Source organism: Ranitomeya variabilis, chromosome 4 (assembly GCF_051348905.1).
Source record: "Ranitomeya variabilis isolate aRanVar5 chromosome 4, aRanVar5.hap1, whole genome shotgun sequence".
Taxonomy (NCBI): Eukaryota; Metazoa; Chordata; class Amphibia; order Anura; family Dendrobatidae; genus Ranitomeya; species Ranitomeya variabilis.
The window spans coordinates 640,587,808-640,615,435 of NC_135235.1; the positions used below are offsets into that span (position 1 = coordinate 640,587,808).

General features: G+C 44.3%; 1 protein-coding gene across 2 annotated transcripts; it reads left to right on the forward strand.

The window, feature by feature from the left end:
• Nucleotides 1-27,628, forward strand: LOC143767354 (uncharacterized). 2 transcript variants are annotated; one of them, XM_077255613.1, is made up of 11 exons: nt 1-653; nt 783-962; nt 1,046-1,169; nt 1,253-1,350; nt 2,762-2,852; nt 21,689-21,804; nt 21,934-22,080; nt 22,153-22,276; nt 22,360-22,457; nt 24,699-24,789; nt 25,340-27,628. In XM_077255613.1, the coding sequence occupies exons 1-11, from the start codon at nt 471-473 to the stop codon at nt 26,332-26,334; spliced, it is 2,247 nt and encodes a 748-aa protein (XP_077111728.1). In that variant the 5' UTR covers nt 1-470; the 3' UTR covers nt 26,335-27,628. The 2 variants fall into 2 exon arrangements, with proteins under 2 accessions (XP_077111728.1, XP_077111727.1); XM_077255612.1 differs by having other exon boundaries at nt 4-653; nt 24,687-24,789.

The following is a 27,628-nucleotide window of genomic DNA, read 5'->3' on the forward strand; positions in this document are numbered from 1 at the left end:
ATCACCACTATCTAGTCAAAGTAATAACAAAATCATTAGTGGAAATGCATAGATTAAACGAACTGCGACCGAATTTTGCCGACTTTGAGTAAAAATGCTTGTGACACAGAACATGAATATGCTATATTCATGACAAATTTGAGATTGGTGAACGTTTTCCAAACAAGTTCACTCATTTCCATTACTGACAACGCCGGTTCTGTCGTCCCGATCTCTGTGGATGTTCCCTGCACTTTATAACTTCATGTCTTGTTTTTATGTAATATTTAAGAAAGTTTCAGATAATTTAGATTTTCCTTTTAGATTTTTTCTGTGTTTTTGGTGCTGGATTGGAGATATTATGTAATAAATCTCTGTATGTGACTATAATTGGATTGTGTGTTATACCAGGGGCAGGACGGGGCCATAACTGGATGTTGTGATCATGTGAAGCCGGTAACAGCTCCGGAGATTTCTTACATGGGATCTTTATGATGTTACATCGTCATCTTCTCCCCATTCAGGTCCCTACAATATCGGATCCTCTCAGTGGAGATCTTCTATATAAGAGAATTCTCCTGAGTGACCCTACAAGGATGAATAGGGACAGGGACAAGATGGCGGAGAGGATATTACACCTCACCCTACAGATCCTCTTCCGGCTTACTGGAGAGGTGAGAGATTCTGATGACGTCACATTACATCATTCTTATCTATGGGAATAACAGATGGACAGAACTGGAGAGGTGAGGACTCTGGGAATGTCTGTAGTGAGATTTATTAATGTGCCTCTCCATAACCAGGATTACACAGTAGTGAAGAAGACCTCTAGTGAGCGCTGTCAGGCCCCTGTGTCCGAGGGATGGGGAAGACCCCTGAGCCCAATCACAGGGCCTCCACCTCATCCCCTGATACATGAGGACATCAATGACCAGAAGATCCTAGAACTCACCTACAAGATGATTGAGCTGCTGACTGGAGAGGTGACACTGCTGGGAATGCTGGGACATTATACAGTAACAATATGGAGGGATCGGGGTGATGATGGTATCATTGTATGTGTCAGGTTCCTATAAGGTGTCAGGATGTCACCGTCTATTTCTCCATGGAGGAGTGGGAGTATTTAGAAGGACATAAACATCTGTACCAGGATGTCATAATGGAGGGTCCCCAGCCCCTCATATCACCAGGTAATAGACAGGACTATATACACATGACCTATAATTATCTTTGTGAAAATAATTAAATCAATTCCAGTATGTGTTTTCTCCAGTTCTATCCAGTAAGAGGACAACACCAGAGAGATGTCCCCGTCCTCTTCTTCCACAGGAAAGTAAACAAGAAAATCCCAATGTTCCTCAGCATCATCAGGTAGATTAAGACAAGATGCCATTAAATCTTCCTTATTATGTGTAGAAGGTCTTGTGTTAAGTTCTCTTTTATCCCCCAGTATTATACTCTGAATGGTAATTTATTAGAGACACGTCCCTCTTCATGGGTGGAAATTTGACTTGTGACCCTGAAGTGCAGCAGGAAGTAATATGAAATTATCTGTTTTGGTGTGAATCCACACAAGAATGGGATAATCGAGCAATCTGAGTAAGGCTACTTTCACACTAGCGTCGTTTGCAATACGTTGCAATGCGTTGTTCAGGAGAAAAAACGCATCCTGCAAAGTTGTCTGCAGGATGCGTTTTTTCCCCATAGACTTACATTACCGACGCATTGCGATGTATTGCCACACGTCGCAACCGTCGTGCGACGGTTGCGTTGTGTTTTGGCGGACCGCCGACACAATAAAACGTTACATGTAACGTTTTTTTGTGCGTCGAGTCTGCCATTTTCGACCGCGCATGCGCGGCCGAAGCTCCGCCCCCTCCTCCCCTTGCAATGGGGCAGCGGAAGCGTCGTAAGACTGCTTCCGCTGCCCACGTCGGGCATTTCTTTCACAGCATGTGTCGGTACTTCGGCCCGACGCACTGCGACGGGCCCGTACCGACGCTAGTGTGAAAGCAGCCTAACTTTGAACAAGTCAAGGTAATTTCAGACACTGCTAATCTGAAGAGGTTTTTTTTAGGCACATTCAGCATTAATCCGTGTATTCTTCCTATCAGGTGTCAACATTTTAGGCTGGTGGAGGTGGAGTGATTGTGCAGAGAATGTTTTAATGGCATATTCTGGGTCCTCAGGTTCCTGGATGTTCTACACTAGATCTTACAGTAGAAGGACAATGCACCATGCCACAAGAGTAATATAGTCATGAAATACTTCCCTGACCTTTATATTATTAATTAAAAAGAGCATCTAAGGGAGGACGTAGAATTGGTTGTTTAGGGCATGCACGTGCCTCCATCAAATTTGTGGTAACTACTAGAAGCTGTCCTATTGACATGGACCAATATTTCTGCAGAACTATTTCATTATCTAGTGGAATCTGTGACAGGATGATTTGCTGAGGTTGTGAAGCTCCAATGTTCTACTAGATGTCACTAATAATGTGGCCATTCGATGTATGTTTAATACTTGGTGGACATGAGAGGATAAAGCTAATCATGGACATTAGATGTTGTCTGGATCTTCACACAATTTTCTGGTTATGAAGACTGCTGGCTAGAATTAGGAGCCAACAGGCCAGATTTATGCAGGAGACCTGCAGCTATGTGATAACTATTGCTGTCATGTTATTTGTGATCGACATGATAATTTTTTATCTTTTCTGCTTTTCTAAATCATTACTATCAACTTCTCCATCTGTCTGTGATTTTTACAATATCTGTTTCAGGGTAAAGATCTGCCCCATATTAATACTACAGAGACATATGTGAGGGGTGATGAGAGGTGTAAAGAGGAGATTCCCACAGATAAACTCACAGGTGAGTAGTGACCACTAAATGCTGAGAAGTCACAGATTCCTCTGTCAGTGGCCGCTTCCATCTTAGGTTCAAATTTTGTGTTTTGTTTACATGTTTTTTTATGTGGGTTTATGGATTCAGATGAAATGCTTAAACGGAAAAAAGTTTGTTACACTATTTTGCGTGGTCTTCTCTGTAGAAGTGATCATTTGTATTCACAGCCCTAACACTGGACACGGTGGTTAATGGATGTGTCTAAATTTATGTTTGTCAGTTCCAGGGACTCCAAACTCTGGACTGATATGAAGGGCAGAAACATTACCAGTGAGCCGCAGGCAGCACTGTTCTGTCCAAGATCATTTTATCAACCTTATAACCTCAGTAGCATTCTTCTTTATAATCTATAATATACTGGTTAGTGATGGACGAGCACTAAAATGCTCGGGTGCTCGTTGCTCGGGTCGAGCATATTGAAATGGTCTGGTGCTCGACCCGAGCAAAGAGCCCAATGTAAGTCTATGGGAAACCCGAGCATTTTTGCCGCAACCCCGGAGAGGGTCTTTTTAGGGTCTTAAAACGTGGAAATTGATGGGAACAGTGCACTACTGACATGTGAACATCATGGAGAAGACCCCTGGATGCATTTCTGACTCCCAGGCCACAGCTGTGAACAATGTTGTCAGAGTCTTACGCCACTTTTCCAGCAAAACATACAAAAACGAAACCAAAAGTGTTTTTCCTGGGAAATATGTTAAGGAACATCCTTTCCAGGGTAATGACTTGTATGTAAGGCAAAATAAATAACCAAAAATGCTCCTCCACACCTTGGGCTATGTTCGCACGTAGCGTTTTTGATGCTTTTTTCAACTTTAACATTGCTTTCAACCAAGACAAATGCATTCACTAGGAAATGTCATTTTAACATTTTACAACCTTATTTGGCCATGTGGTGTGTGACACATTCTGTTTCATTTTTGAAGGCGGGACTGTTAACCCCTTAATGACCAGAGGTATTTTTGGTTTTGCATTTTCATTTTTGCTCCCCTTCTTCACAGAGCCATAACTTTTTTATTTTTTCGGTCAAAATTTCCATGTAAGGGTTTGTTTTTTGCGGAGCAAGTTTTTCTTTTGAACAACACCATTGATTTTAACATATCTTGTAATGGAAAATGGGAAAAAAACTCAAAGTGCAGTGCAATTGCAAAAAAGTGCAATCCCACAGTTGTTTTTTTTTTTTTGGTTTTTTTACTATGTTAACTGAATGCTAAACCTGACCTGAGTGTCCAGGTCATGACGAGTTCATAGACACCAAACATCACTGCACCCAGCAGGGAGTACGGCGGCGTCTAAAAAGCACTAAAGTTGACAAATCCCCAAGCTCGGATGGCATACACCCCCGAGTACTGCAGGAATTCAGTACAATCATTGATGGAGCATTATTTTTAATCTTCAAAGATTCCATAATAACAGGGTCTGTGCCACAGGACTGGCGTATAGCAAATGTGGTGCCAATATTCAAAAAGGGGACAAAAACTGAACTAGGAAATTATAGGCCAGTAAGCACGTCTACTGTGGGTAAAATCCTGGAGGGCATTCTAAGGGATGCTATACTGGAGTATCTGAAGAGGAATAACCTCATGACCCAGTATCAGCACGGGATTACTAGGGACCGTTCATGTCAGACTAATCTGATCAGTTTCTATGACGAGGTAATGACGAGGTAAGTTCTGGACAGGGCCAATGAAGCACAGTGGACGTAGTATATAGGGACTTTTCAAAAGCTATTGATATGAAACAACAAAAGGTTGATACATAAAATGAGTACAATGGGGATAGGGGAAAATACACCATGTTCCAAATTATTATGCAAATGACATTTCTCTCGGATTTTCCTAAATGGTCGGTGCAAATGACATTCAGTCTAATAAGGGTATGTGTCCACGTTCAGGAAACGCTGCGTTTTTGACGCAGCGCTGAGCCGCAGCGTCAAAAACGCAGCGTCCAGATGTTACAGCATAGTGGAGGGGATTTCATGAAATCCCGTCTCCACTGTGCAGTAAAAAAACGCATGCGTTTTTCCCGCGAAAACGCACATGCGGTGCGTTTTTTCAGAACGCAGCATGTTGCTACAATGAGCAAAACACGCAGGAACACCGCAGGTGACCTGCCCGTGACCTCAGGTGCATTTTTGGTCAGGATTTTACCTGCATAAAATCCTGACCAAAGCCTGAAGCAAACCTGAACGTGGACACATACCTTAAAAGTCACCACCCGTTAGAGTATACATGGAATTTTATTGAAGAAACCTCCCCATGATAACAGTATAATCTCCAAAATAAATAAAAACTCAAAATGCACTGTTCCAAATCATTAAACACAGCAGAATTTCTAAACATTTGATATGTTTCAAAGAACTGAAAATGCTCATTTGTGGAATTTGCAGCATTAGGAGGTCACATTCACTGAACAAAAAATCTATTTAACTCCGAAACATCCTAACAGGCCAAGTTACATGTTAACATAGGAACTCTTCTTTGATATCACCTTCACAATTCTTGCATCCATTGAACTTGTGAGTTTTTGGAGAGTTCTGCTTGTATTTCTTTGCATGAAGTCAGAATAGCCTCCCAGAGCTGCTGTTTTGATGTGAACTGCCTCCCACCCTCATAGATCTTTTGCTTGATGATACTCCAAAGGTTCTCTATAGGGTTGAGGTCAGGGGAAGATGGTGGCCACACCATGAGTTTATCTCCTTTTATGCCCATAGCAGCCAATGACTCAAAGGTATTCTTTGCAGCATGAGTTGGTGCATTGTCATGCATGAAGATGATTTTGCTCCTGAAGGCACGTTTCTGCTTTTTATACCATGGAAGAAAGTTGTCAGTCAGAAACTCTATATACTTGCAGAGGTTATTTTCACACCTTCAGGAACCTTAAAGGGCCCTACCAGCTGTTGCCCCATGATGCCGGCCCAAAACATGACTCCTCCACCTCCTTGCTGATGTTGCAGCCTTGTTGGGACATGGTGGCCATCCACCAGCTATCCACTACTCCATCCATCTGGACCATCCAGGGTTGCTCGACACTCATCAGTAAACAAGACTGTTTGAAAATTAGTCTTCATGTATGTCTGGTCCCACTGCAACCATTTCTGCTTGTGAACACTGTTTAGGGGTGGCCGAATAGTAGGTTTATGATCCAACGCAAGCCTTTGAAGGATCCTACACCTTGAGGTTCAAGGGACTCCAGAGGCACCATAGCTTCAAATATCTGTTTGCTGGTTTGTAATGGCTATTTAGCATCTGCTCTCTTAATCCGATGAACTTGCCTGGCAGAAACCTTCCTCATTATGCCTTTATCAGCACGAACATGTCTTTGCTCAGATTCAGCCACAAATCTCTTAACAGTACGATGATCACACTTAAGTTTTCAGGAAATATCTAATGTTTTCATCCCTTGACCAAGGCATTGCACTATTTGATGCGTTTCGGCAGCAGAGAGATCCTTTTTCTTTCCCATGTTACTTGAAAACTGTGGTCTGCTTAATAAAGTGGAACCTCATTTTTAAGTAGTTTTCCTTTAATTAGAAAATATAGGAAAACTGACTGAACAGCGATCTAGTCTGAACTGGTGCATAACCAAAAAGAGTCATATAGCAAATAGATCAATGGCTGCACTCAAGATTTACTGTGCTATGGCAAGGAAAGGTGCAATATATGAAATGTGAATAGCATAATGGCTAGGGAAATTTATGAAAAAACACATGAGATTCTTAGCACAAGATTTGGCCAAAAGTTGTGAGCCCATCCACTAAACGTCAAGGTAATCTCAGAACGGATGGGTACCTGAGCTGACTGCCTAGTGTGAACACTTACCTATGGCTAATAACATGGTAAAGCCTGCTTTTATAGGAAGCTCAGAACCAACTGTGTGTGGATGTAATTAAAATCACAGCATGGTGAAGGGCGGGGCGTTCAAGTCAGAAAAAATAGTACATAGTAAATATAGGAAAACTGACTGATCAGCGATCTAGTCTGAACTGGTGCATGACCAAAAAAAGTCATATAGCAAATAGATCAATGGCTGCACTCAAAATTTACTGTGCTAAGGCAAGGAAATGTGCAATATATGAAATGTGAACAGCATAATGGCTAGGGAAATTTATGAAAAAACACATGAGATTCTTAGCACAAGATTTGGCCAGAAGTTGTGAGCCCATCCACCAAACGTCAAGGTAATCTCAGAACGGATGGGTACCTGAGCTGACTGCCTAGTGTGAACACTTACCTATGGCTAATAACATGGTAAAGCCTGCTTTTATAGGAAGCTCAGAACCAACTGTGTGTGGATGTAATTAAAATCATAGCATGGTGAAGGGCGAGGCGTTCAAGTCAGAAAAAATAGTACATAGTAAATATAGGAAAACTGACTGAACAGCGATCTAGTCTGAACTGGTGCATAACCAAAAAAAGTCATATAGCAAATAGATCAATGGCTGCACTCAAAATTTACTGTGCTAAGGCAAGGAAATGTGCAATATATGAAATGTGAATAGCATAATGGCTAGGGAAATTTATGAAAAAACACATGAGATTCTTAGCACAAGATTTGGCCAAAAGTTGTGAGCCCATCCACCAAACGTCAAGGTAATCTCAGAACGGATGGGTACCTGAGCTGACTGCCTAGTGTGAACACTTACCTATGGCTAATAACATGGTAAAGCCTGCTTTTATAGGAAGCTCAGAACCAACTGTGTGTGGATGTAATTAAAATCACAGCATGGTGAAGGGCGAGGCGTTCAAGTCAGAAAAAATAGTACATAGTAAATATAGGAAAACTGACTGAACAGCGATCTAGTCTGAACTGGTGCATTACCAAAAAAAGTCATATAGCAAAAACCAGTTCTGCAACTTGCCGTACAGGTCTCTACCTGTCTCTTTATATTCACCAGTCCGAAAAGGTCCCTACCTGTTTCCATATACCCTCCAGTCTGAACAGGATCTTACCTGTCTCCATACACCTCTGCCAGAGTGCCAGCCGCACCCGCCTGTCTGCCAGAGTGCCAGTTGTGCCCGTCTGCCTGCCTGCATCTCCGTCAAGCCAGTCTGCCCGTCAGGGCCTCTGCCGTACCCATCCATCAGCCAGTGTCACTGCCGTGCCTGCCTGTGTCCTGTCCCCCAGTGGGATCAGCATCCAAAGTTAGACTCCACCCTGGAGTGGTACCTGGTAGCTACCTGCCGCACAAGTCTGACCTCACCATCAGAGGCTCCAGCGAACACCTAGGAAGCTACTTAGTTATGCCGCTTCCAGGGAAGTCTGGTCTGTGGTCCAGTGGGGCTACGCACGCCAGCGCCAACCAGTCTGGGCGCAAGCGATACACATATGGTCACACAAGGGATCTGAGGATATCATCTCGGTACCTAATGGCAGTCAGGCTACCTCTGGTGAGCACATGGAGGGCTGTGTTGCCCTCCAAAGAAATGCCACCCCAGACCATTACTGACCCGCTGCCAAACCGGTAATGCTGAAGGACGTTGCAGGCAACAGATCGCTCTCCATGGCTTCTCCAGACTCTGTCATGTCTGTCACGTGCTCAGTGTGAACCTGCTTTCATCTCTGAAGATAACAGGGCGCTAGTGGCGAATTAGCCAATCCTGGTGTTCTGTGGCAAATGCCAAGTGTCCTGCACAGTGTTGGGCTGTGAGCACAACCCCCATCTGTGGATGTCGGGCACTCAGACCATCCTCATGGAGTCGGTTTATAACTGTTTATGCAGACACATGCACATTTGTGGCCTGCTGGAGGTCATTTTGCAGGGTTCTGGCAGTGCTCCTCCTGTTCCTCCTTGTACAAAGGTAGAAATGTATAATCACTGCACTCTTACTATGGAAAATATTTGTTTCCAGTGAAAAGTTTATTCAATTTTTAGAAGTGATGTAGCGATAAGCAAAGACAGCGATAGGCAAAAACAACGTTTCGGCCAACCCGTGGCCTTGTTCACAATATTGCCTTATTTAAGGTTCTTTCTAGTATACGGTATTGTTGAGTTATCTGATTAGGTTTAGAGATGTGTGTGCCGGCATAGTATTAATGCGATTTGTGCCTGGTATGTGGTGGCTGAAATGGCATCGCCGTACGAGGTAGAAGGCAAATAGCTGAAAAAAGATGTGGAGCCAGCCAGATCCAAAATGTGGTATAGCTGTATTGTGCTTGTGCCCAAAAGGGGAATATGCAGAGGTACAGCGCGGTCCTAGTAGTTGGAGAAATGTCACACGTCCTGTGGGTAACACAGTCCTGGTCATGGGAACCAGCGTTGGTGGCTGAGTGGAGCTGACACAATTCGTGTTTAAGCAGGGAAGAGGCTGCTGCACAAAGGCTGAGGTAGCGGTCCTGCTGCTGAGTTGTTGCCCTCCTACGTCCCTCTCCACATCTCCTGGTGTACTGGCATGTCTCCTGGTGGCGCCTCTGGACACTACGCTGACAGACACAGCAAACCTTCTTGCCACAGCTCGCATTGATGTGCCATCCTGGATGAGCTGCACTACCTGAGCCACTTGTGTGGGTTGTAGAGTCTACAACCACGAGGGTGATGCTACCACGAGTGTGAAAGCACAACCAACATTCAAAAGTCACCAAAACATCAGCCAGAAAGCATTGGTACTGAGATGTGGTCTGTGGTCCCCACCTGCAGAACCACTCCTTTATTGAGGGTGTCTTGATAATAGCCAATCATTTCCATCTGTTGTCTATTCCATTTGCACAACAGCATGTGAAATTGATTGTCAAACAGTGTTGCTGCCTAAGTGGACAATTTGATTTCACAGAAGTATGATTAACTTGGAGTTATAGTCTGTTGTTTGTGTTCCCTTTATTTTGAGCAGTGTATATAGATTTCATAACTTTCCCAAATTACTAAGAAAACATTTTCAGCACTACTGCATCGTACTACTGTACTCAATGTGTTATATATTTTGGGAGTCGGAGTCGGTCCATTTTATGCCAACTCCACCGACTTGCTTTCAGCATCCGACTGGCATGCAGTTATACAGGTCCTTCTCAAAAAATTAGCATATAGTGTTAAATTTCATTATTTACCATAATGTAATGATTACAATTAAACTTTCATATATTATAGATTCATTATCCACCAACTGAAATTTGTCAGGTCTTTTATTGTTTTAATACTGATGATTTTGGCATACAACTCCTGATAACCCAAAAAACCTGTCTCAATAAATTAGCATATCAAGAAAAGGTTCTCTAAACGACCTATTACCCTAATCTTCTGAATCAACTAATTAACTCTAAACACATGCAAAAGATACCTGAGGCTTTTAAAAACTCCCTGCCTGGTTCATTACTCAAAACCCCCATCATGGGTAAGACTAGCGACCTGACAGATGTCAAGAAGGCCATCATTGACACCCTCAAGCAAGAGGGTAAGACCCAGAAAGAAATTTCTCAACAAATAGGCTGTTCCCAGAGTGCTGTATCAAGGCACCTCAATGGTAAGTCTGTTGGAAGGAAACAATGTGGCAGAAAACGCTGTACAATGAGAAGAGGTGACCGGAACCTGAGGAAGATTGTGGAGAAGGACCGATTCCAGACCTTGGGGAACCTGAGGAAGCAGTGGACTGAGTCTGGTGTGGAAACATCCAGAGCCACCGTGCACAGGCGTGTGCAGGAAATGGGCTACAGGTGCCGCATTCCCCAGGTAAAGCCACTTTTGAACCATAAACAGCGGCAGAAGCGCCTGACCTGGGCTACAGAGAAGCAGCACTGGACTGTTGCCAAGTGGTCCCAAGTACTTTTTTCTGATGAAAGCAAATTTTGCATGTCATTCGGAAATCAAGGTGCCAGAGTCTGGAGGAAGACTGGGGAGAAGGAAATGCCAAAATGCCTGAAGTCCAGTGTCAAGTACCCACAGTCAGTGATGGTGTGGGGTGCCATGTCAGCTGCTGGTGTTGGTCCACTGTGTTTCATCAAGGGCAGGGTCAATGCAGCTAGCTATCAGGAGATTTTGGAGCACTTCATGCTTCCATCGGCTGAAATGCTTTATGGAGATGAAGATTTCATTTTTCAGCACGACCTGGCACCTGCTCACAGCGCCAAAACCACTGGTAAATGGTTTACTGACCATGGTATTACTGTGCTCAATTGGCCTGCCAACTCTCCTGACCTGAACCCCATAGAGAATCTGTGGGATATTGTGAAGAGAAAGTTGAGAGACGCAAGACCCAACACTCTGGATGAGCTTAAGGCCGCTATTGAAGCATCCTGGGCCTCCATAACATCTCAGCAGTGTCACAGGCTGATTGCCTCCATGCCACGCCGCATTGAAGCAGTCATTTCTGCCAAAGGATTCCCGACCAAGTATTGAGTGCATAACTGAACATTATTATTTGATGGTTTTTTTGTTTGGTATTAAAAAAACACTTTTATTTGATTGGTCGGGTGAAATATGCTAATTTATTGAGACAGGTTTTTTGGGTTATCAGGAGTTGTATGCCAAAATCATCAGTATTAAAACAATAAAAGACCTAACAAATTTCAGTTGGTGGATAATGAATCTATAATATATGAAAGTTTAATTGTAATCATTACATTATGGTAAATAATGAAATTTAACACTATATGCTAATTTTTTGAGAAGGACCTGTATAACTATACCATTGTTATCATGCCGTACACACACGGCTCCTCTTCGTGCACATTGTCCACACGCAGCTCCACTCCTTACACCTCGTACACACAAGGCTCTGCTACATCCACCCTGTAAACCCCTCCTGACCCCACACAGAAACTTCCCCTCATCCAGCACCATGACAACCAGCACAGCAGAGTCCTGCATACACTGAGGCCCCTGATCATGTGACCCCTGACTCCTCCCCTCCTGTGACCTCATCCCAGGTCCTGTGCGCACAGAACAGCCATATATGTGGTGTGCGGCTCTGCAGGTGGAGGTAGGTGCTGGAGATTCCCCATTACTGGGCGCAGGGGACATTAACCCCCTCAGTGCTGAGAACATTTAGGTGTTTTTTGTGTTGCTGTGCTCTTAAGATACATAACTTTTTTCCTTTCCTCTGATATGGCTGCCCCCTCCTCCCTCCCAGCTATGAAGTACAGGGATACATAGTACACTCAATATAATGCCCCCACAGTACCACAGCCCACACACAGGATGATACCCACACAGCACCACACCCCAGACCAGACAGAGGATGATGCCCCACAGTGCCGCAGCCCACACACAGGATGATACCTCCACAGTGCCGCACCCCACACAGGATGATGCCCCCACAGTGCCGCACCCCACACAGGATGATGCCCCCACAGTGCCGCACCCCACACAGGATGATGCCCCCACGGTGCCGCACCCCACACAGGATGATGCCCCCACAGTGCCGCAGCCCACACACAGGATGATGCCCCCACAGTGCCGCACCCCACACACAGGATGATGCCCCCACAATGCCGCAGCCCACACACAGGATGATGCCCCCACAGTGCCGCAGCCTACACACAGGATGATGCCCCCACAGTGCCGCAGCCTACGCACAGGATGATGCCCCCACAGTGCCGCAGCCTACGCACAGGATGATGACCCCACAGTACCGCACCCCACACAGGATGATGCCCCCACAGTGCCGCACCCCACACAGGATGATGCCCCCACGGTGCCGCACCCCACACAGGATGATGCCCCCACAGTGCCGCAGCCCACACACAGGATGATGCCCCCACAGTGCCGCAGCCCACACACAGGATGATGCCCCCACAGTGCCGCACCCCACACACAGGATGATGCCCCCACAATGCCGCAGCCCACACACAGGATGATGCCCCCACAGTGCCGCAGCCTACACACAGGATGATGCCCCCACAGTGCCGCAGCCTACGCACAGGATGATGCCCCCACAGTGCCGCAGCCCACACAGGATGATGCCCCCACAGTGCCGCAGCCTACGCACAGGATGATGCCCCCACAGTGCCGCAGCCTACGCACAGGATGATGCCCCCACAGTGCCGCAGCCTACGCACAGGATGATGCCCCCACAGTACCGCACCCCACACAGGATGATGCCCCCACAGTGCCGCACCCCACACAGGATGATGCCCCCACAGTGCCACACCCCACACAGGATGATCTCTTCATTCTCCTCATAATACTACATGCAGTAATAAATAGAGTAGAATGCTTCTGCGCTGAGTGCAGAAGATCTACGAGTTCTGCTCTGCGCTGCGTGTGTGAATCAGTACAGCCATGATGATATAGTGATTACAGTGGCAGATCGCTAATAGCAGCAGACAATGCACCTGCAATGGGGCCCATGAGTCGCGGGGCCAGCAGGCCCTCCATCTGGGGTCATTCTTTCCATAGTGCTAGGATCCTGGATGCAGATACAGTTGAAAGGGATGATAGAACAGGGAACCATCAGCTCATTGCTCCATCATTCACTGTGTGCATCTGAGCTGTGTGTCTCATACTGTGGGGGATCATACTATGTGGGGGCCATCTTACTGTGTGAGAGCTGTAGTGCAATTATACTGTATAGTGCCTTAATGTTTGGAAGGGAAATGTTGGGGCATCATACTGTAAATATACTATGTTGGTAGCACTCTGGGGCAACATACTTTGTTGGAGGCACGGTGGTGTCGTCATACTGCGATTCGGGGACATGAAAGGGTTATCATTGTGGGTGAATACACTAAGGGACTCCAATAGGGGCACAATTACTTTGTGCCACAGTACATGTCCCACTTCCTGTCTTTAAAACTTTGGACATTGGATTCATGCCCTTTTGTGACTGCGCCTATGTGCCATAACCTGCCTTAAATATATATTTTGTGGAGGTAGGGTTGGTAATTAGAACTTCTGTTGTGGGGCTCCGTGATTTCGATACATGGCCCTGGTGACATTATTGCTCCTACATTGCTGAGACTGACGCACAGATGAAGGACGGAGATGCAGATGGAATAGCGAGATACCACGGACCTCCCAAGTCAGGATCCCAAATCTGGGATGGTTAAACTGAACCCAGCATAGTAGGGGGGCATGTATGTAGGTATGGATGTGGGGCAATTATCTGCATTAGGAGCTGGATACTGTAATAGAAGCATGTTGGGTACATAAAATTCCAGAAGTTAAAACTTTTTAACCTTTTTTATCAATGCCACTGTACTTTGTCGCTTGTTTCTTGGTAGGAGTCATAATGTTTAATGAAACCCTTCTAGATTGTTGTCGTTATATCCATGGCTACCATGGCAATTCATGTGAACATATCTCAGTGCGCCAACGGGTTGACAGAAGAAGTCCAGACACTACCGCAATTCGAGCTATCTCCGATCATGGCAGCAGGATCCCTGTAATTAATCAATTGTTTTTTAAGGGACTCACCTTCATATAGTATAAATCACAGAGATCGAACAGGGTTAGAAGCCATGCCCTGGTGATCACTATGATTAATAATAGGCCAAGGGGTAAAAACTTCAGTTACATCGAGGTACAGGAAGTGGTAAACTCTTCACTTAAATCTACCCAATCAGTGTTTGTTATTTTTCTATATTTTCACATACAGTATATTAGAGAGTAGTATGTGACTATTAGGCCACATTCACACTTTCGGTATTTGGTCACTATGTTATCTTAGTATTTGTAAGCCAAGACAAGTAGTGGAACAATCAGAGGACAAGTATAATAGAAATACGTCACCACTTCTGGTGGAGGAGGCCCACAAATGAAATGAATGGCAAATAGAGTTGAAGACCGGTTGGCTGCGGTTGTTTTAGTGTGGGATCCACGCCTAGTTAATTTTAGCGAATGTTACGTCACCCACGTTGGATGTGTAAAAGCGGATGCACCTGTCTGTGATGCGCCCCCTGCTGTGCTAAACACACGTTCCAACAGTACACTTGCTGCAGGGAAGGCATATACCTCCAAAGCACAAAGGGCAAGCTCACGCCATGTGTCCAATTTGGAGAACGAGAAATTAAATGGGGGAAACCCATCTGTTAGTACGTGGAGACGTGTGGACAGGTAGTCTTCCACCATGTTGCTTTTATGCTGCCTTCACTTAATACGAGCCATATCAGATGGTAGTATTGGGGCATCTCATAAAGTTTTCCATATTTCGGCCCTGCTAACCCTGCCTTCTGAGGTGCTGGCGGTGCCCCAGCTGTGTTGATGACTTCCTCTTCCTCCTTGTTGTTCCACTGAGCCCCCGCTGTCAGGTGAGAAAGCCATTAGTAGTTTTTCTACCAGCGTGTGCTTGTATCCACACGTTTGGCAATCCCTCTACAGCAGTGTTCCCCAACTCCAGTCCTCAAGAGCCACCAACAGGTCATGTTTTCAGGATTTCCTTAGTATTGCCCAGGTGATGGACTTGTTGCCTGTGTAGGTTCTGCAATTATCACCTGAGCAATACTAAGAAAATCCTGAAAACATGACCTGTTGGTGGCTCTTGAGGACTGGAGTTGGGGAACACTGCTCTACAGTTATGGAAGTAATGATGGTATACTGTCCTTGTAGAGGAGATTCGTCAGGATGGCCACTCAGTAATCTGCACTTGTAACAATACGGGCAACTCAGTGGTCATTCCGAAGGCACTGCAGCATGTATTGGCTCATGTGTGCCAGGGTGCCCAGAGATGACAACAAGCTGTCATTGGTGGGACGTATATCATCTAGGTATTCTGTATCCCCGCAGCCATGCTCCAGTGATGCCCGTGAGCTGCTCTGAGTGCCACACTGCTGTGAAAATGGTTGTTCCTCTTCCCCCGCCGCCTCCTCATCACTCTTCCCCCACCGCCTCCTCATCATCCACCATCATTGGTGGAACATTCAAAGCAGTGCTACGAGGCACACACGTCCTGCAGGAGGCCTACTAATTGGTGGTGAAGTGATGTTCTGCAGAGCAACTCATCCGTGTGTGCTGCAGCTGAAACTCCACTATTGTCTACTATTGCTCGCACAGTCTCTCCAGCATATGCAAGGCAGAGTTCCACTTTGTTGCTATGTCACATATCAGCCGATGATCGGGAAAGCAGAAGTTGAGCAGCAGGGTGAGAACACCGGTAGTTTTTAGGAAACTCTGCACCACCAAGTTTAGCACATGCGCCAGGCAAGGGATCGGCATCAAACTGGCCAGCCCCAGAGCTGCAATGAGATTTCGCCTGTTATCGCACACCACCAGGCCAGGCAAGAAGTTCGCCCGGAGCAACCACTCATCTGTCTGATGTTTGATCCCAGTCCACAACTCCTGCGCATTGTGGGATTTGTCCCAAAACAGAGGAGGTTAAGAACATCCTGCTGTCATTTCCCCCTGGCTATGCTCAAGTTGGTTGTGCTGGTCTTCCTGTGACCGAATGCTGAGGTGGTGGAGGAAGAAGAGTAGAAGGAGGAGGGAACCTGAACAGATAAACGTCCAGCAATACTAGGTGGTGGTAGAACATGAGGTAGAACGCACTCCACCTCTGCCCTAGCTGCCACTACATTTACCCAGGGGTCAATTAGGGAGATATAACGTTCCTGGTCGTGCTTACTGGTCCACGTATTGGTGGTCATGTGGACTTTGCAACTGATGGCGTTGCACTGTGCATTCTTGATTTAGGCTGCAACATGTTTGTGCAGGGCAGGGATGGCCTGCCTGGAAAGGTAGTGGCGGCTGGGAACAATGTGCTGTGGGACGGCCACCGACATCATTTAAAAAAAAAAAAAACTGTACTACTCCACCAGCCGGTATGGCAGCATTTCAAAGGAGTAAAATTTTGAAATGCTGTCATTCATGACCATGGTTCGCGGATGGCTAGGTTGGTATCTCCTCTTTTTCTCAAGGATTTGGGAAATGGAAAGCTGAACACTTTCATGGAATGGTGGGGAGCTGCACGGTGACACTAGTGGTGGTGATGCTGTCACATCCTCTAAATGCAGGGAGGCAGGTGGCACTGTTGATCATGAGCAGGAGGAAGAGGCTGAGACCGCAGCTGAAGAAGGAGTAGGAGGAGGCTCAGATCTGTCATTGTTTATAAGGTGTGTATTCCACTGCACCTCATTCTTGGAATTCAGATGCCTCGTCATACAAGTGATGCTCAGGTTCAGATCATTTATACCTTGCTTCAGGGTCTGTCGCCACAAAGTGCAAACCACCTGTCCCTTGCCAGCAGCACTTTCTCTGAAGAAATGCCATGCCAGGAAGCTCTTTCAGGCTGTCTATGGTTTGCTTATAGCAGCGGCATGATGGGCAGTAGCAGACGATGTACTGGCAAGGGACTGCCTGCTGTGCCTTTTCACCCTGCTCCCTCTTGCTGTTGTGGGTGGCAGCGTGGTCACCTCCTTCCTCCAAACTGCGCATGTCACTAAGATGGCCTCCGCTCCATGTAAGGTCTAGGACCTCATTATCCCCTGCGTCGTCTTCCACCGACTCCTTAACCCTGCCCTCCTTGCCAGTCTGCAGATTGCATAAATACGCTTCAGTTGGCAACTGAGTTTCATCATCATCTGACATGTGCTATGATGGTCCACTGACTTTGGGCACTAGCCCTCCCATGTACTCCTCCAACCTAACTAATGGTTGGTCATCAGTGCACTCATTCTCTTCCACTTTTGGAGCAGGTGCAGGTGAATGCGCCATGGAACCCAAGCCATCAGAGTCATCAAAAAGCATAAGAGACTTCTGCATGACTTAGGGCTCACACTGCTTAGCTGATTTTCAAGGGAGTGAGGTGGAAGCCGGATTACCATGGTCTTCTGGTGACAACTTTGCACTTTCTTCGCTGGACCGGGTGGAAGATAATGCAAAGGAATTGGAGCCACTCTCAGCCACCCAATCGAACACCTTTTCAACATCTTGTGGTCTCACCATTCGTGCAGCAGTATTCGAGCCTACGAAAGAACGCATAACGTCCTATCGCCTGCGTGCACCAGAGGAAGGTGTAATTGAGCACGTAGCAGGTACAGAGCCACCCAGTCCTCGCCCTGCATCATCTACACCACAAACATGAGCACCATGTCCATGTGCCTTATTTGATGCTCTCCTCATTTTTGTAAGTTTATTTTGTATACACTAATCTCAAAGAGATGGCGGAAGAGTTAATTTATTTATTTGCAGCGGTACTAGAAAAAACACTGCGGTCCTGAAAACTTATGTATTTGGACTAAAAATTGCAAGTAGACAGCTGATGCCAATTATTTATTTCCCAGACTCATATAAACCATACAACCTGAAAAATTAGTTTTGGGGCCTAGAAATGGCAACGACATGGCTGATGCGATATATTGATTTGCATGAGTACTAGAAAACAAACAAGGCCTTAAAAATTGTTTTTGGGGCCTACAAATGGCAACAAGATGGCTGATGCCATATATTGTTTTGCAAAAATACTAGAATACACACACCAGGCCTGAAATATTATTTTTGGGGACTACTAATACCAATGAGACGACTGATGCCAATCATTTATTTCTCAGACTAATAGAAAACACACAGTGGCTTCAAAGGCAGTACTCCCACAGGCGTGGGGTGCAAAGTACACACAGCAGCTTCACAGCAGTACTGCCACAGGCTGGGGTGCAGAGTAGACACAGCGGCTTCAAGGACAGTACTCCCACAGGCGGGCGGTGCAGAATACACACAGTGGCAGGGCGCTACGATAGGCTATGCCGATAGACAGAAATGAGGGAAGAGATTAAACAACTACAAGATGGATTTCATCAACCGAGATATCATTTTAATCAGTACAATGGTGCCAACCTGACACTGTCTGTAGGTTCCTCAGCTGCTGACAGGTTCCCTTTAAGGTTGGCCGAAGAATTTGTCCTAGTTTTTAATTTTTGCCCTCTGTGTATATGAGATTGACATTACTGTATTATATTTAGGACTATGGAGAGTGCATTATACTATATAGAAGACTTTGGCCTGTGCATTATAATGTATGGAGGACTCTGCAGTGCATTATACTATATGCAGGACTATGGGCTGTGCATTATACTGTATGGAGGACTATAGGCTGTGCATTATACTATATGAAGGACTATGGGCTGTGCATTATACTATATGAAGGACTATGGGCTGTGCATTATACGATATGAAGGGCATGTGCTGCTGTGTATTATATAATTATGGAGGACTATCGGCTGTGCATGATATATGGAGGTGCATTTTACTATATGGAGGAAATTAGGGGTCATTAAATATGGAGGACCTTGGAGGGTGCATTATATTATAATACCATTGTAATTGTGCAAATCTAATGCATTCTGCTGTACTTTGTGGTGTTCCTTGTCCATGAGATGTAGTGCATTTGATTAGTATAATGTAAAATGCCCATTCTACCACACTTAAGGCCCCGTCTCACATAGCGAGATCGCTAGCGAGATCGCTGCTGAGTCACAAGTTTTGTGACGCAACAGCGACCTCAGTAGCGATCTCGCTATGTGTGACACGTACCAGCGACCAGGCCCCTGCTGTGAGATCGCTGGTCGTGTCGGAATGGCCTGGCCCGTTTTTTGGTCGTTGAGGTCCCGCTGACATCGCTGAATCGGTGTGTGTGACACCGATCCAGCGATGTCTTCACTGGTAACCAGGGTAAACATCGGGTTACTAAGCGCAGGGCCGCGCTTAGTAACCCGATGTTTACCCTGGTTACCAGCGTAAATGTAAAAAAAAACAAACAGTACATACTCACCATCTGATGTCCGTCAGGTCCCTTGCGGTCTGCTTCCCACACTGACTGAGCGCCGCAAAGTGAAAGTACAGCACAGCAGTGACGTCACCGCTGCGCTCTGCTCTCACTGTACGGCGGCACTCAGTCAGAGCGGGAAGCAGACGGCAAGGGACCTGACGGACATCAGATGGTGAGTATGTACTGTTTGTTTTTTTTGGTAACCAGGGTAAACATCGGGTTACTAAGCGCGGCCCTGCGCTTAGTAACCCGATGTTTACCCTGGTTACCCGGGTGCTGCAGGGGGACTTCGGCATCGTTGAAGACAGTTTCAACGATGCCGAAGTCGTTCCCCTGATCGTTGGTCGCTGGAGAGAGCTGTCTGTGTGACAGCTCCCCAGCGACTTACCAACGATCACGGCCAGGTCGTATCGCTGGTCGTGATCGTTGGTAAATCGCTATGTGTGACGGGGCCTTTAGAAGCTACATGATCACGGTAGATCCCACCAGACAACTGAGCTGTAACCCAGCTTTTCCACTGCTTATAAACTGTAAATGATCATGACTAAGTGGGTAAGCTGGTTTGCTGAGACTTGGGTCTTTGTTGAATGATAATACTTTCTCCTCCATATTTCCATGTCTTTGTCATGTTTAAATTGTCTTATCAAGAGAACAATAGCATTGTCATCCTGTGAGTTTTTCCAATCAACCACTTACTACTATAATTAGATTACTTTACAGCAAAAGTAAAATTGAGATTCCTGTGTTGTCCCTTAAGGACCTTTAAGAGTATGTCAGTAAACGCTGCAGATTGGACGCTGCGTACATCCACAGCGTCCAAATGTTACAGCATAGTGGATGGGATTTCAATAAAGATATTATAAAGGAGACAATATCATATGTACAATACAGATTACAAATAAAATGGGATTAAAATTGAAAAGAACAATAGTGTGAAGGTGTGAGAGAGTTAGCTTGGCGGCCACAGAGGAGTATATTGCAGTAGTCGAGGTGGGACATGATGATGCACTAACATTTTAGTTAATAGAGGGTTGAGGAAAGGACAGACTTTGGAGATAAGTCAAGGGTCACTCTGAGGCAGTGGACTTCAGGTACTGCGTAAAGCATAGTGTCATTAATTGGGATATATCATTGTGGGGGGTTAGGTGAAATGGAGGAAGATGATGAGTTCAGTTTTGTCCACACTGAGTTTTAGGAAGCGAGAGAAGAAGGAGTATATGGAGTATATGGCTGGTAGACACTCTGGGATTCTGGACAGTAGAGAGACAGTGTCTGGGCTAGAGCAGGAAATCTGATTGTCATCAGAGTATAGTTGTTATTGGAACCCTGGGACTTTAGGAGTTGTCCGAGGCCAGAGGTATAGATTGAGAGGACAGAGCATTAAGGGACACTAACAGATGGAGGGATGAGGAGATAGTGTGGGAGTATGAGATGCTAACTGTGCGTTTACAATGGTATGAGGAGATCCATAAGAGTTCAACGTCTTTGACACCAAGGGAAAAGAGGATTTGTAGTATGAGAGAGTTGTTGACTGTGTCAAAGGCGGAGGACAGGTTTAGAAGGAGTAGTATAGAGAATTGTCTGTTAGGTTTGGTAGTAAGTAAAACGAACAACAAAATATATTTACATATGCAAAAAAGAAAAAAAATATAACGGCACTGCTGTGGGGCCAGACAACCATATGCTGAATGGAGTGCTTTCCGGATAGAGACCGCCTCTATGGACTCCGGGTGCTCATGCAAAAACAGGGTGTATGCAGCAAAGAAGAAAAATGCAGATAGCACTCACCGGTCCTTAAAACTTCATCCTTTATTCGAACTTTAAAATGTCATGGCCAGAGGAACAGGTTGCTGGGATGTGCGAGCTGGTGTAAGACGACGGCCGTTTTGCGCCACTTAGCGCTTCAACGGGTCTAACCGTCAATAGACCCGTTGAAGCGCTAAGTGGCGCGAAACGGCCATCGTCTTACACCAGCTCGCACATCCCAGCAACCTGTTCCTCTGGCCATGACATTTTAAAGTTCGAATAAAGGATGACGTTTTAAGGACCGGTGAGTGCTATCTGCATGTTTCTTCTTTGCAACAAAATATATTTGTTTTGAATAGATTTTCTCACCAATAATGTTGCTTCTGCTGCTTACAAGAAAATAAAACAGATACACTTTATATCTCAACATAGGTTTTCCCGCTTATTACAGAATTTTCCTGATTGACTCGTCAAGAATGGATAGGGACAAGATGGCGGAGAAGATATTACACCTCTCGCTAGAGATCCTATTCCAGCTTACTGGAGAGGTGAGAGATTCTGATGACGTCACACTACATCATTCTTATCTATGGGGATAACAGATGGACAGAACTGGAGAGGTGAGGACTCTGGGAATGTCTGTAGTGAGATTTATTAATGTGTCTCTCCATAACCAGGATTACACAGTAGTGAAGAAGACCTCTAGTGAGCGCTGTCAGGCTCCTACGTCTGAGGGATGGGGAAGACCCCTGCTAAATGAGTTCATGAATGATCAGACGATCCTGAAACTGACATACAAGATGATTGAGCTGCTGACTGGAGAGGTGACACTGCTGGGACATTATACAGTAATGCTATGAAGGTATCAGGGATGACGGTATCATTGTATGTGTCAGGTTCCTATAAGGTGTCAGGATGTCACCGTCTATTTCTCCATGGAGGAGTGGGAGTATTTAGAAGGACACAAAGATCTGTACAAGGACGTCATGATGGAAGTTCCCCAGCCCCCCGCATCTCCAGGTAATAGACCGAATTTAATACACAAAACCTATAATTATCTGTATGTAAAGATTGAATTTAGTCCCTGTATTCGTTTCCTCCAGTTCTATCCAGTAAGAGGACAACGCCAGAGAGATGTCCCCGTCCTCTTTTTCCACAGGACTGTAAACAAGAAACTCACAACATTCCTCAGAATCATCAGGTATCAGATGGAGAGAAGGTGTCATGAAATCAATTAGGAGGTTGCCTGTAACATAGCAAGGGGGGTCTTTGAATAATATTTTTAACCAGTTATCCTTGTGTAGAATATGGTGAAGTTTCTTAGCCATTTTTCTCAGTATTTCAAGCTGTGGGTTGTAGGTCACTACTAGAGGTACACGATTTTCCTCTTTTTTTCTGTATTGAAGTACTTGCCTTCTAGGGATCCTTGTGGCCCTAATGATCTGATCATCAATGGAGGTGGGATGGTAACCTTGGTTTAAAAATGACAGTTTAAGCTGGGTTAGGTGTTTATCCCTGTCCTTAGGACTGGAACAGATACGGTTATATCTGAGGGCCTGGCTGAAGACAATGGACTTTTTAATGTGTTTTGGATGGAAGCTGTCCCATCTGAGGTATGTGGGACGGTCAATTGGTTTCCGCTACACTGATGTTTGAAACGAACCATTTTGGACTTTTATGGTGGTGTCTAGAAAGTTGATTTTTGTTTTTGAGTGGCGCAATGTCAAGTTTATGGTATGGTGAAATTTGTTGAATTTTTCATGGAAATTTAGAAGTTTTTGTTCGGACTCAGTCCAGATTATTAAGATAACATCGATTTAACGGAAATAGGCAAAGGGTTTGATGCAGCAGGATGTTAAAAAGTCATTTTACACTTTAGCCATGCAGTGGTTGGCATACTGGGGTGCCATTTTACTTCCCATAGCAGTGCCGGTGCGTTGTAAATATAGCTCCTCACTGAAAGAGATAAAGTTGTGAGTGAGGATGAATTATTATTATTATTATTTATTTATATAGCACCATTAATTCCATGGTGCTGTACATGAGAAAGGGGTTACATACAGGGTTATAGATATCATTTACAGTAAACACGTTTACAGTGACACACTGGTACAGAGGGGAGAGGACCCTGTCCTTGCGGACTTACATTCTATGGGATAGTGGGGAAGAGACAGAAGGTCGGGGTGAATCTGGTGTTATCACAGACTCGGAAGGGATCCCATTGTCCTCAAGAAACATTCAGAAGGCGGTTAGTCCATCTTCGTATTGGATGTTAGAATATAAGGATTCAACATCCATGGTGGATAAGATGGTGCTTTCGGGGAGGGGACCTATCGTGGATAGCTTATCTGTAGTGCCCTGTATGTAGCTGGCTGTCTTCCTTACCAGCGGCTTAAGGATGTATTCTACCCACCATGAGATTTTTTCAGTGAGTGTTCCCACCCCTGAGATGATTAGTATCCCTTGGTTGCCTGGCTTATGAATCTTGGGAAGCATACAGAAAGTACCCATCAGTTGTCTGTGTGCCTCTTTGATGTAGTCGGTTATATTAAAGAGAACTATGGCACTACCTTTATCCGCAGGCTTAATAGTGATCTCCCTGTTGTTCTTCAGGCCGTGAATCGCCTTTCTCTCCTGCAAGCTGATATTAGATGTTTCCTTTGCTTTTTTACTCAATATTGTGGACCGCACCGAATGTCTAAATGAGACAATATGTTGGTCCAAAATGGTGTTGCGGCCAGAATTAGGTGTCCAGTCAGAATTTTTCTTATTCTGTAGTCTGACTTGAGTTTGGCTGTCCAGATGTCCCAAGTCATCTTTGGCAGAGAAGAACTTTCTCAGTCTAAGTCTCCTGAAGTATTGTTCCATGTCACTACAAAGTTCTGTTTTGTCTAGAGATTTTGTAGGACAGAATAATAATAATCTTTATTTATATAGCGCCAACATATTCCGCAGCGCTTTACAGTTTAACAGAGACCTCTGGAAAGTACATTGATTTCTAGATTAGTGGGGTTGTGAGATAACAAATTAATAACACAGCTGACTGTACCTGTGTCCTTCTGGCAGTTATGCCCCATGCTGTAGTGTTTAAGAGAATCCTGACTGGTGCTGGAGCATAATCCTGCTTTCAGTCGAAGCCTGTGGAGTTTCTTTTTCTTGTTGTATATTAGGTACGACTGCAGGGTTGTATAGTCAACTGCATTTTCTGCTTATATCTGGTGGCAATGACAGGATAAAACTGATCATAGACATTAGATGTCTGGATCTTCTCACAATTTTCTTTTTATGGAGACTACTGGTTAGAATTAGGAGCCAACAGGCTTATACAGATTAATACAGGAGACCTGCAGCTATGTGATAATTACTGTTGTCATTGTGGTTGTCATGTTCATGTACTTACAACCTCTCCATCTGCCTGTGACTTTTACAGTATTTCTTTCAGGATGAAGATCTGACCCATATTAATACTACAGAGACATATATGAGGGGTGATGAGCAGTGTAAAGAGGAGATTCTTACATTTAACTACCCAGGTGAGTAGTAACTTTTGAAAGCAGAAAAGTTACAAATTCTGCTGTATTCCCTGACTTTCACAATTATGTTTAGTTATTTAGGGTTTGTTTGTACAGATTTAGCCTTTAAAGAAAAAAATATTCTATTTTAAACTATTTGCATAGACATCTATCCTCTGCAGTCATAGCACCCTCCTGACCTGCCGCAGAGGAGATACTTGGACATTATGCTCAATGTGTGTCCATTAACTGAACAAGTATAGACTATGTTGGAAATGTTTCCTTGTGGACCATCAGTTGCCATTTTCTTCTATGATGCAGAACTCCACAGTGTGAATATGTGAACAGCTGATCACTTAATAGCACTGACTTACTTTACAAGTAATTAATATAACGTGAAACAATTGGCTTAAAAAGGGAAGTGAAAAATTGAAAAAGTAGAAGCTGGTGGCCTAACATCATAATCCAATAGTCGCTGATTTGTCTACCGTCTTAGTTAATGCTATAAAATATAGAATAATATGAATATAATTTCAAGTTTTTGAAAACATATCGGTTTTATTCTTGGCAGATGACTGGACCAGCCGATCGGAGGGACATATGATATTTTCAGATTTTGATGCAAATGATTATGACATCACACCAAATACATGTGAAGAGCATGACATTATCCCAGATGCACCTCTAGCCCTTCATAGAAAAGATCTATCATCAGATCATTTTCAACAGGTTCTCTCTTCTGCAGCATCAAAGAACAATATGCAAAACAAAAGACTTGTTACAGATCAGAGAATTCAAACCGAGGAAAAGCCATATTCATGTTCAGAATGTGGGAAACGTTATAGCAAGAATTACCAACTTGTCACACATCGGAGAATTCACACAGGGGAAAAGCCATTTTCATGCTCAGAATGTGGGAAATGTTTTACAGAAAAATCATACCTTGTTACTCATCAGAAAAGTCATTCAGGAGAGAAGCCTTTTTCATGTTCAGAATGTGGGAAATGTTTTAATCGGAAAACAATTCTTGTTACACATCAGAGAATTCACACTGGAGAAAAGCCATTTTCATGCTCAGAATGTGGGAAATGTTTTACAGAAAAATCCTATCTTATTACACATCAGAGAAGTCACACAGGGGAGAAGCCATTTTCATGTTTAGAATGTGGAAAATGTTTTTGTCAGAAATCAAACCTTGTTACACATCAGAGAATTCATACTGGGGAAAAGCCATTTTCATGTTTAGAATGTGGGATATTTTTTAATCAGAAAACAAATCTCGTCACACATCAGAGAATTCACAAAGGGGAGAAGCCATTTTCATGCTTAGAATGTGGAAAACGGTTTACAGAGAAAAAACATCTTGTTGCACATCAGAACACTCACACAGGGGAGAAGCCGTATTCATGTTCAGAATGTGGAAAAAGTTTTAACGAGAAATCACAGCTTCTTAAACATCAAATAAATCACACAGGGGAAAAGCCATTCTCATGTTCAGAATGTGGAAAATGTTTTACAGAGAAATCATCTCTTGTTAGACATCAAAGATCGCACATTACAACTTAACCTTTTTTTGTATTTTATTGACAACCTGCACAAGAAAAATACAAGTTATTGTAATATTACAAGTCTACAAGAGAAAAAATACACAATTTAGAGCACAAAACTATAATTAGAAAGTATATATGATTACCAATCACCGTTTTGTTATTGAAAAATTTTTTAAAAACACAGCTATATGTGAATATGTGAATAAATTATATAGAATAATTAACATCTATATATACTGTTTAGTTACAACTTTAAATGATTGTCTGGTGCTGCTCTCTTCTGTCGAGTTTGACACCTGCAATGGAGAAAAGCACCTCTACATGACTAGGACCGTTTGTGAAGCCACCATCCAACTCCTAACTAGTCTCTTCTATTTAACAGGCTAATCTAATAATTAGATGAGACAAGAGTCCTACACAAAAAATCCAAGGGGTAGCAAATCAAAAGTAGGAATTGACTGCTCTCGCAAAACCAAAATACAAAATAAAACAATTATATGTGGTGCACAAGTGCAGTGACAAAAGAGCATGCATCCCAACGCTTAAAGACAAGGGAAAGGTAAATGGGAAATAAAAAGAATGTCCTTATGGTCCCCATCTACAATTACCCTTAGCACAGTATGATTCCCCCAATACAATATGATGTCAAAACCATGGTTCATGTGTACCCACCAATGCAGTATGAGGCCCTCACAGTGCCCCTAATATACATTATGCCTCCGGTAGTCCCACCAATATAGTCTGATGGCCCACAGTACGCCAAACAGTCTATGACTTCCTCATAGTGGACGCAATACAGAATGAGCAATTCAGTGTGCTCTTTAATCCAGTTTTGTGCTCCTCCTCACCTCGTATTAAAATGCACTGAAACAATAGAAAAGCTACTCACCCAGCCCCATTCGCACCATGCGCTGATCTGGTCTTTGCTGTTTTGTGAATTGAGGCACCACCCAACAGTCATGATCTAGAGGCATGATCTCTCCATTTGTGCAGACTGAATAGGGGGAACAAGGAACTGTCTGCCTGAGGAAGCAGATAATTGTGAAACTGGGAAACGAATCAGGGTTGTTCGACACCGAGTTCTCCTGGCTCACAAGCCCCTATAGCAGCCACCTGATCTGCAGCTGGTAACAGTATACCACTGGATGAGATCAGTTAAAAATCATATCGTTGCCTCAGAAACTTTCCTGATCATGTACAGTAACATCTCCCGACCCCTGATGTCAGATGAAAAGGAGAAGAGAGGCACTAGACAACCCTTTTTTGTTAATTTGTTACCAATCATTATTAAAAACTGATCTTAAAACTTG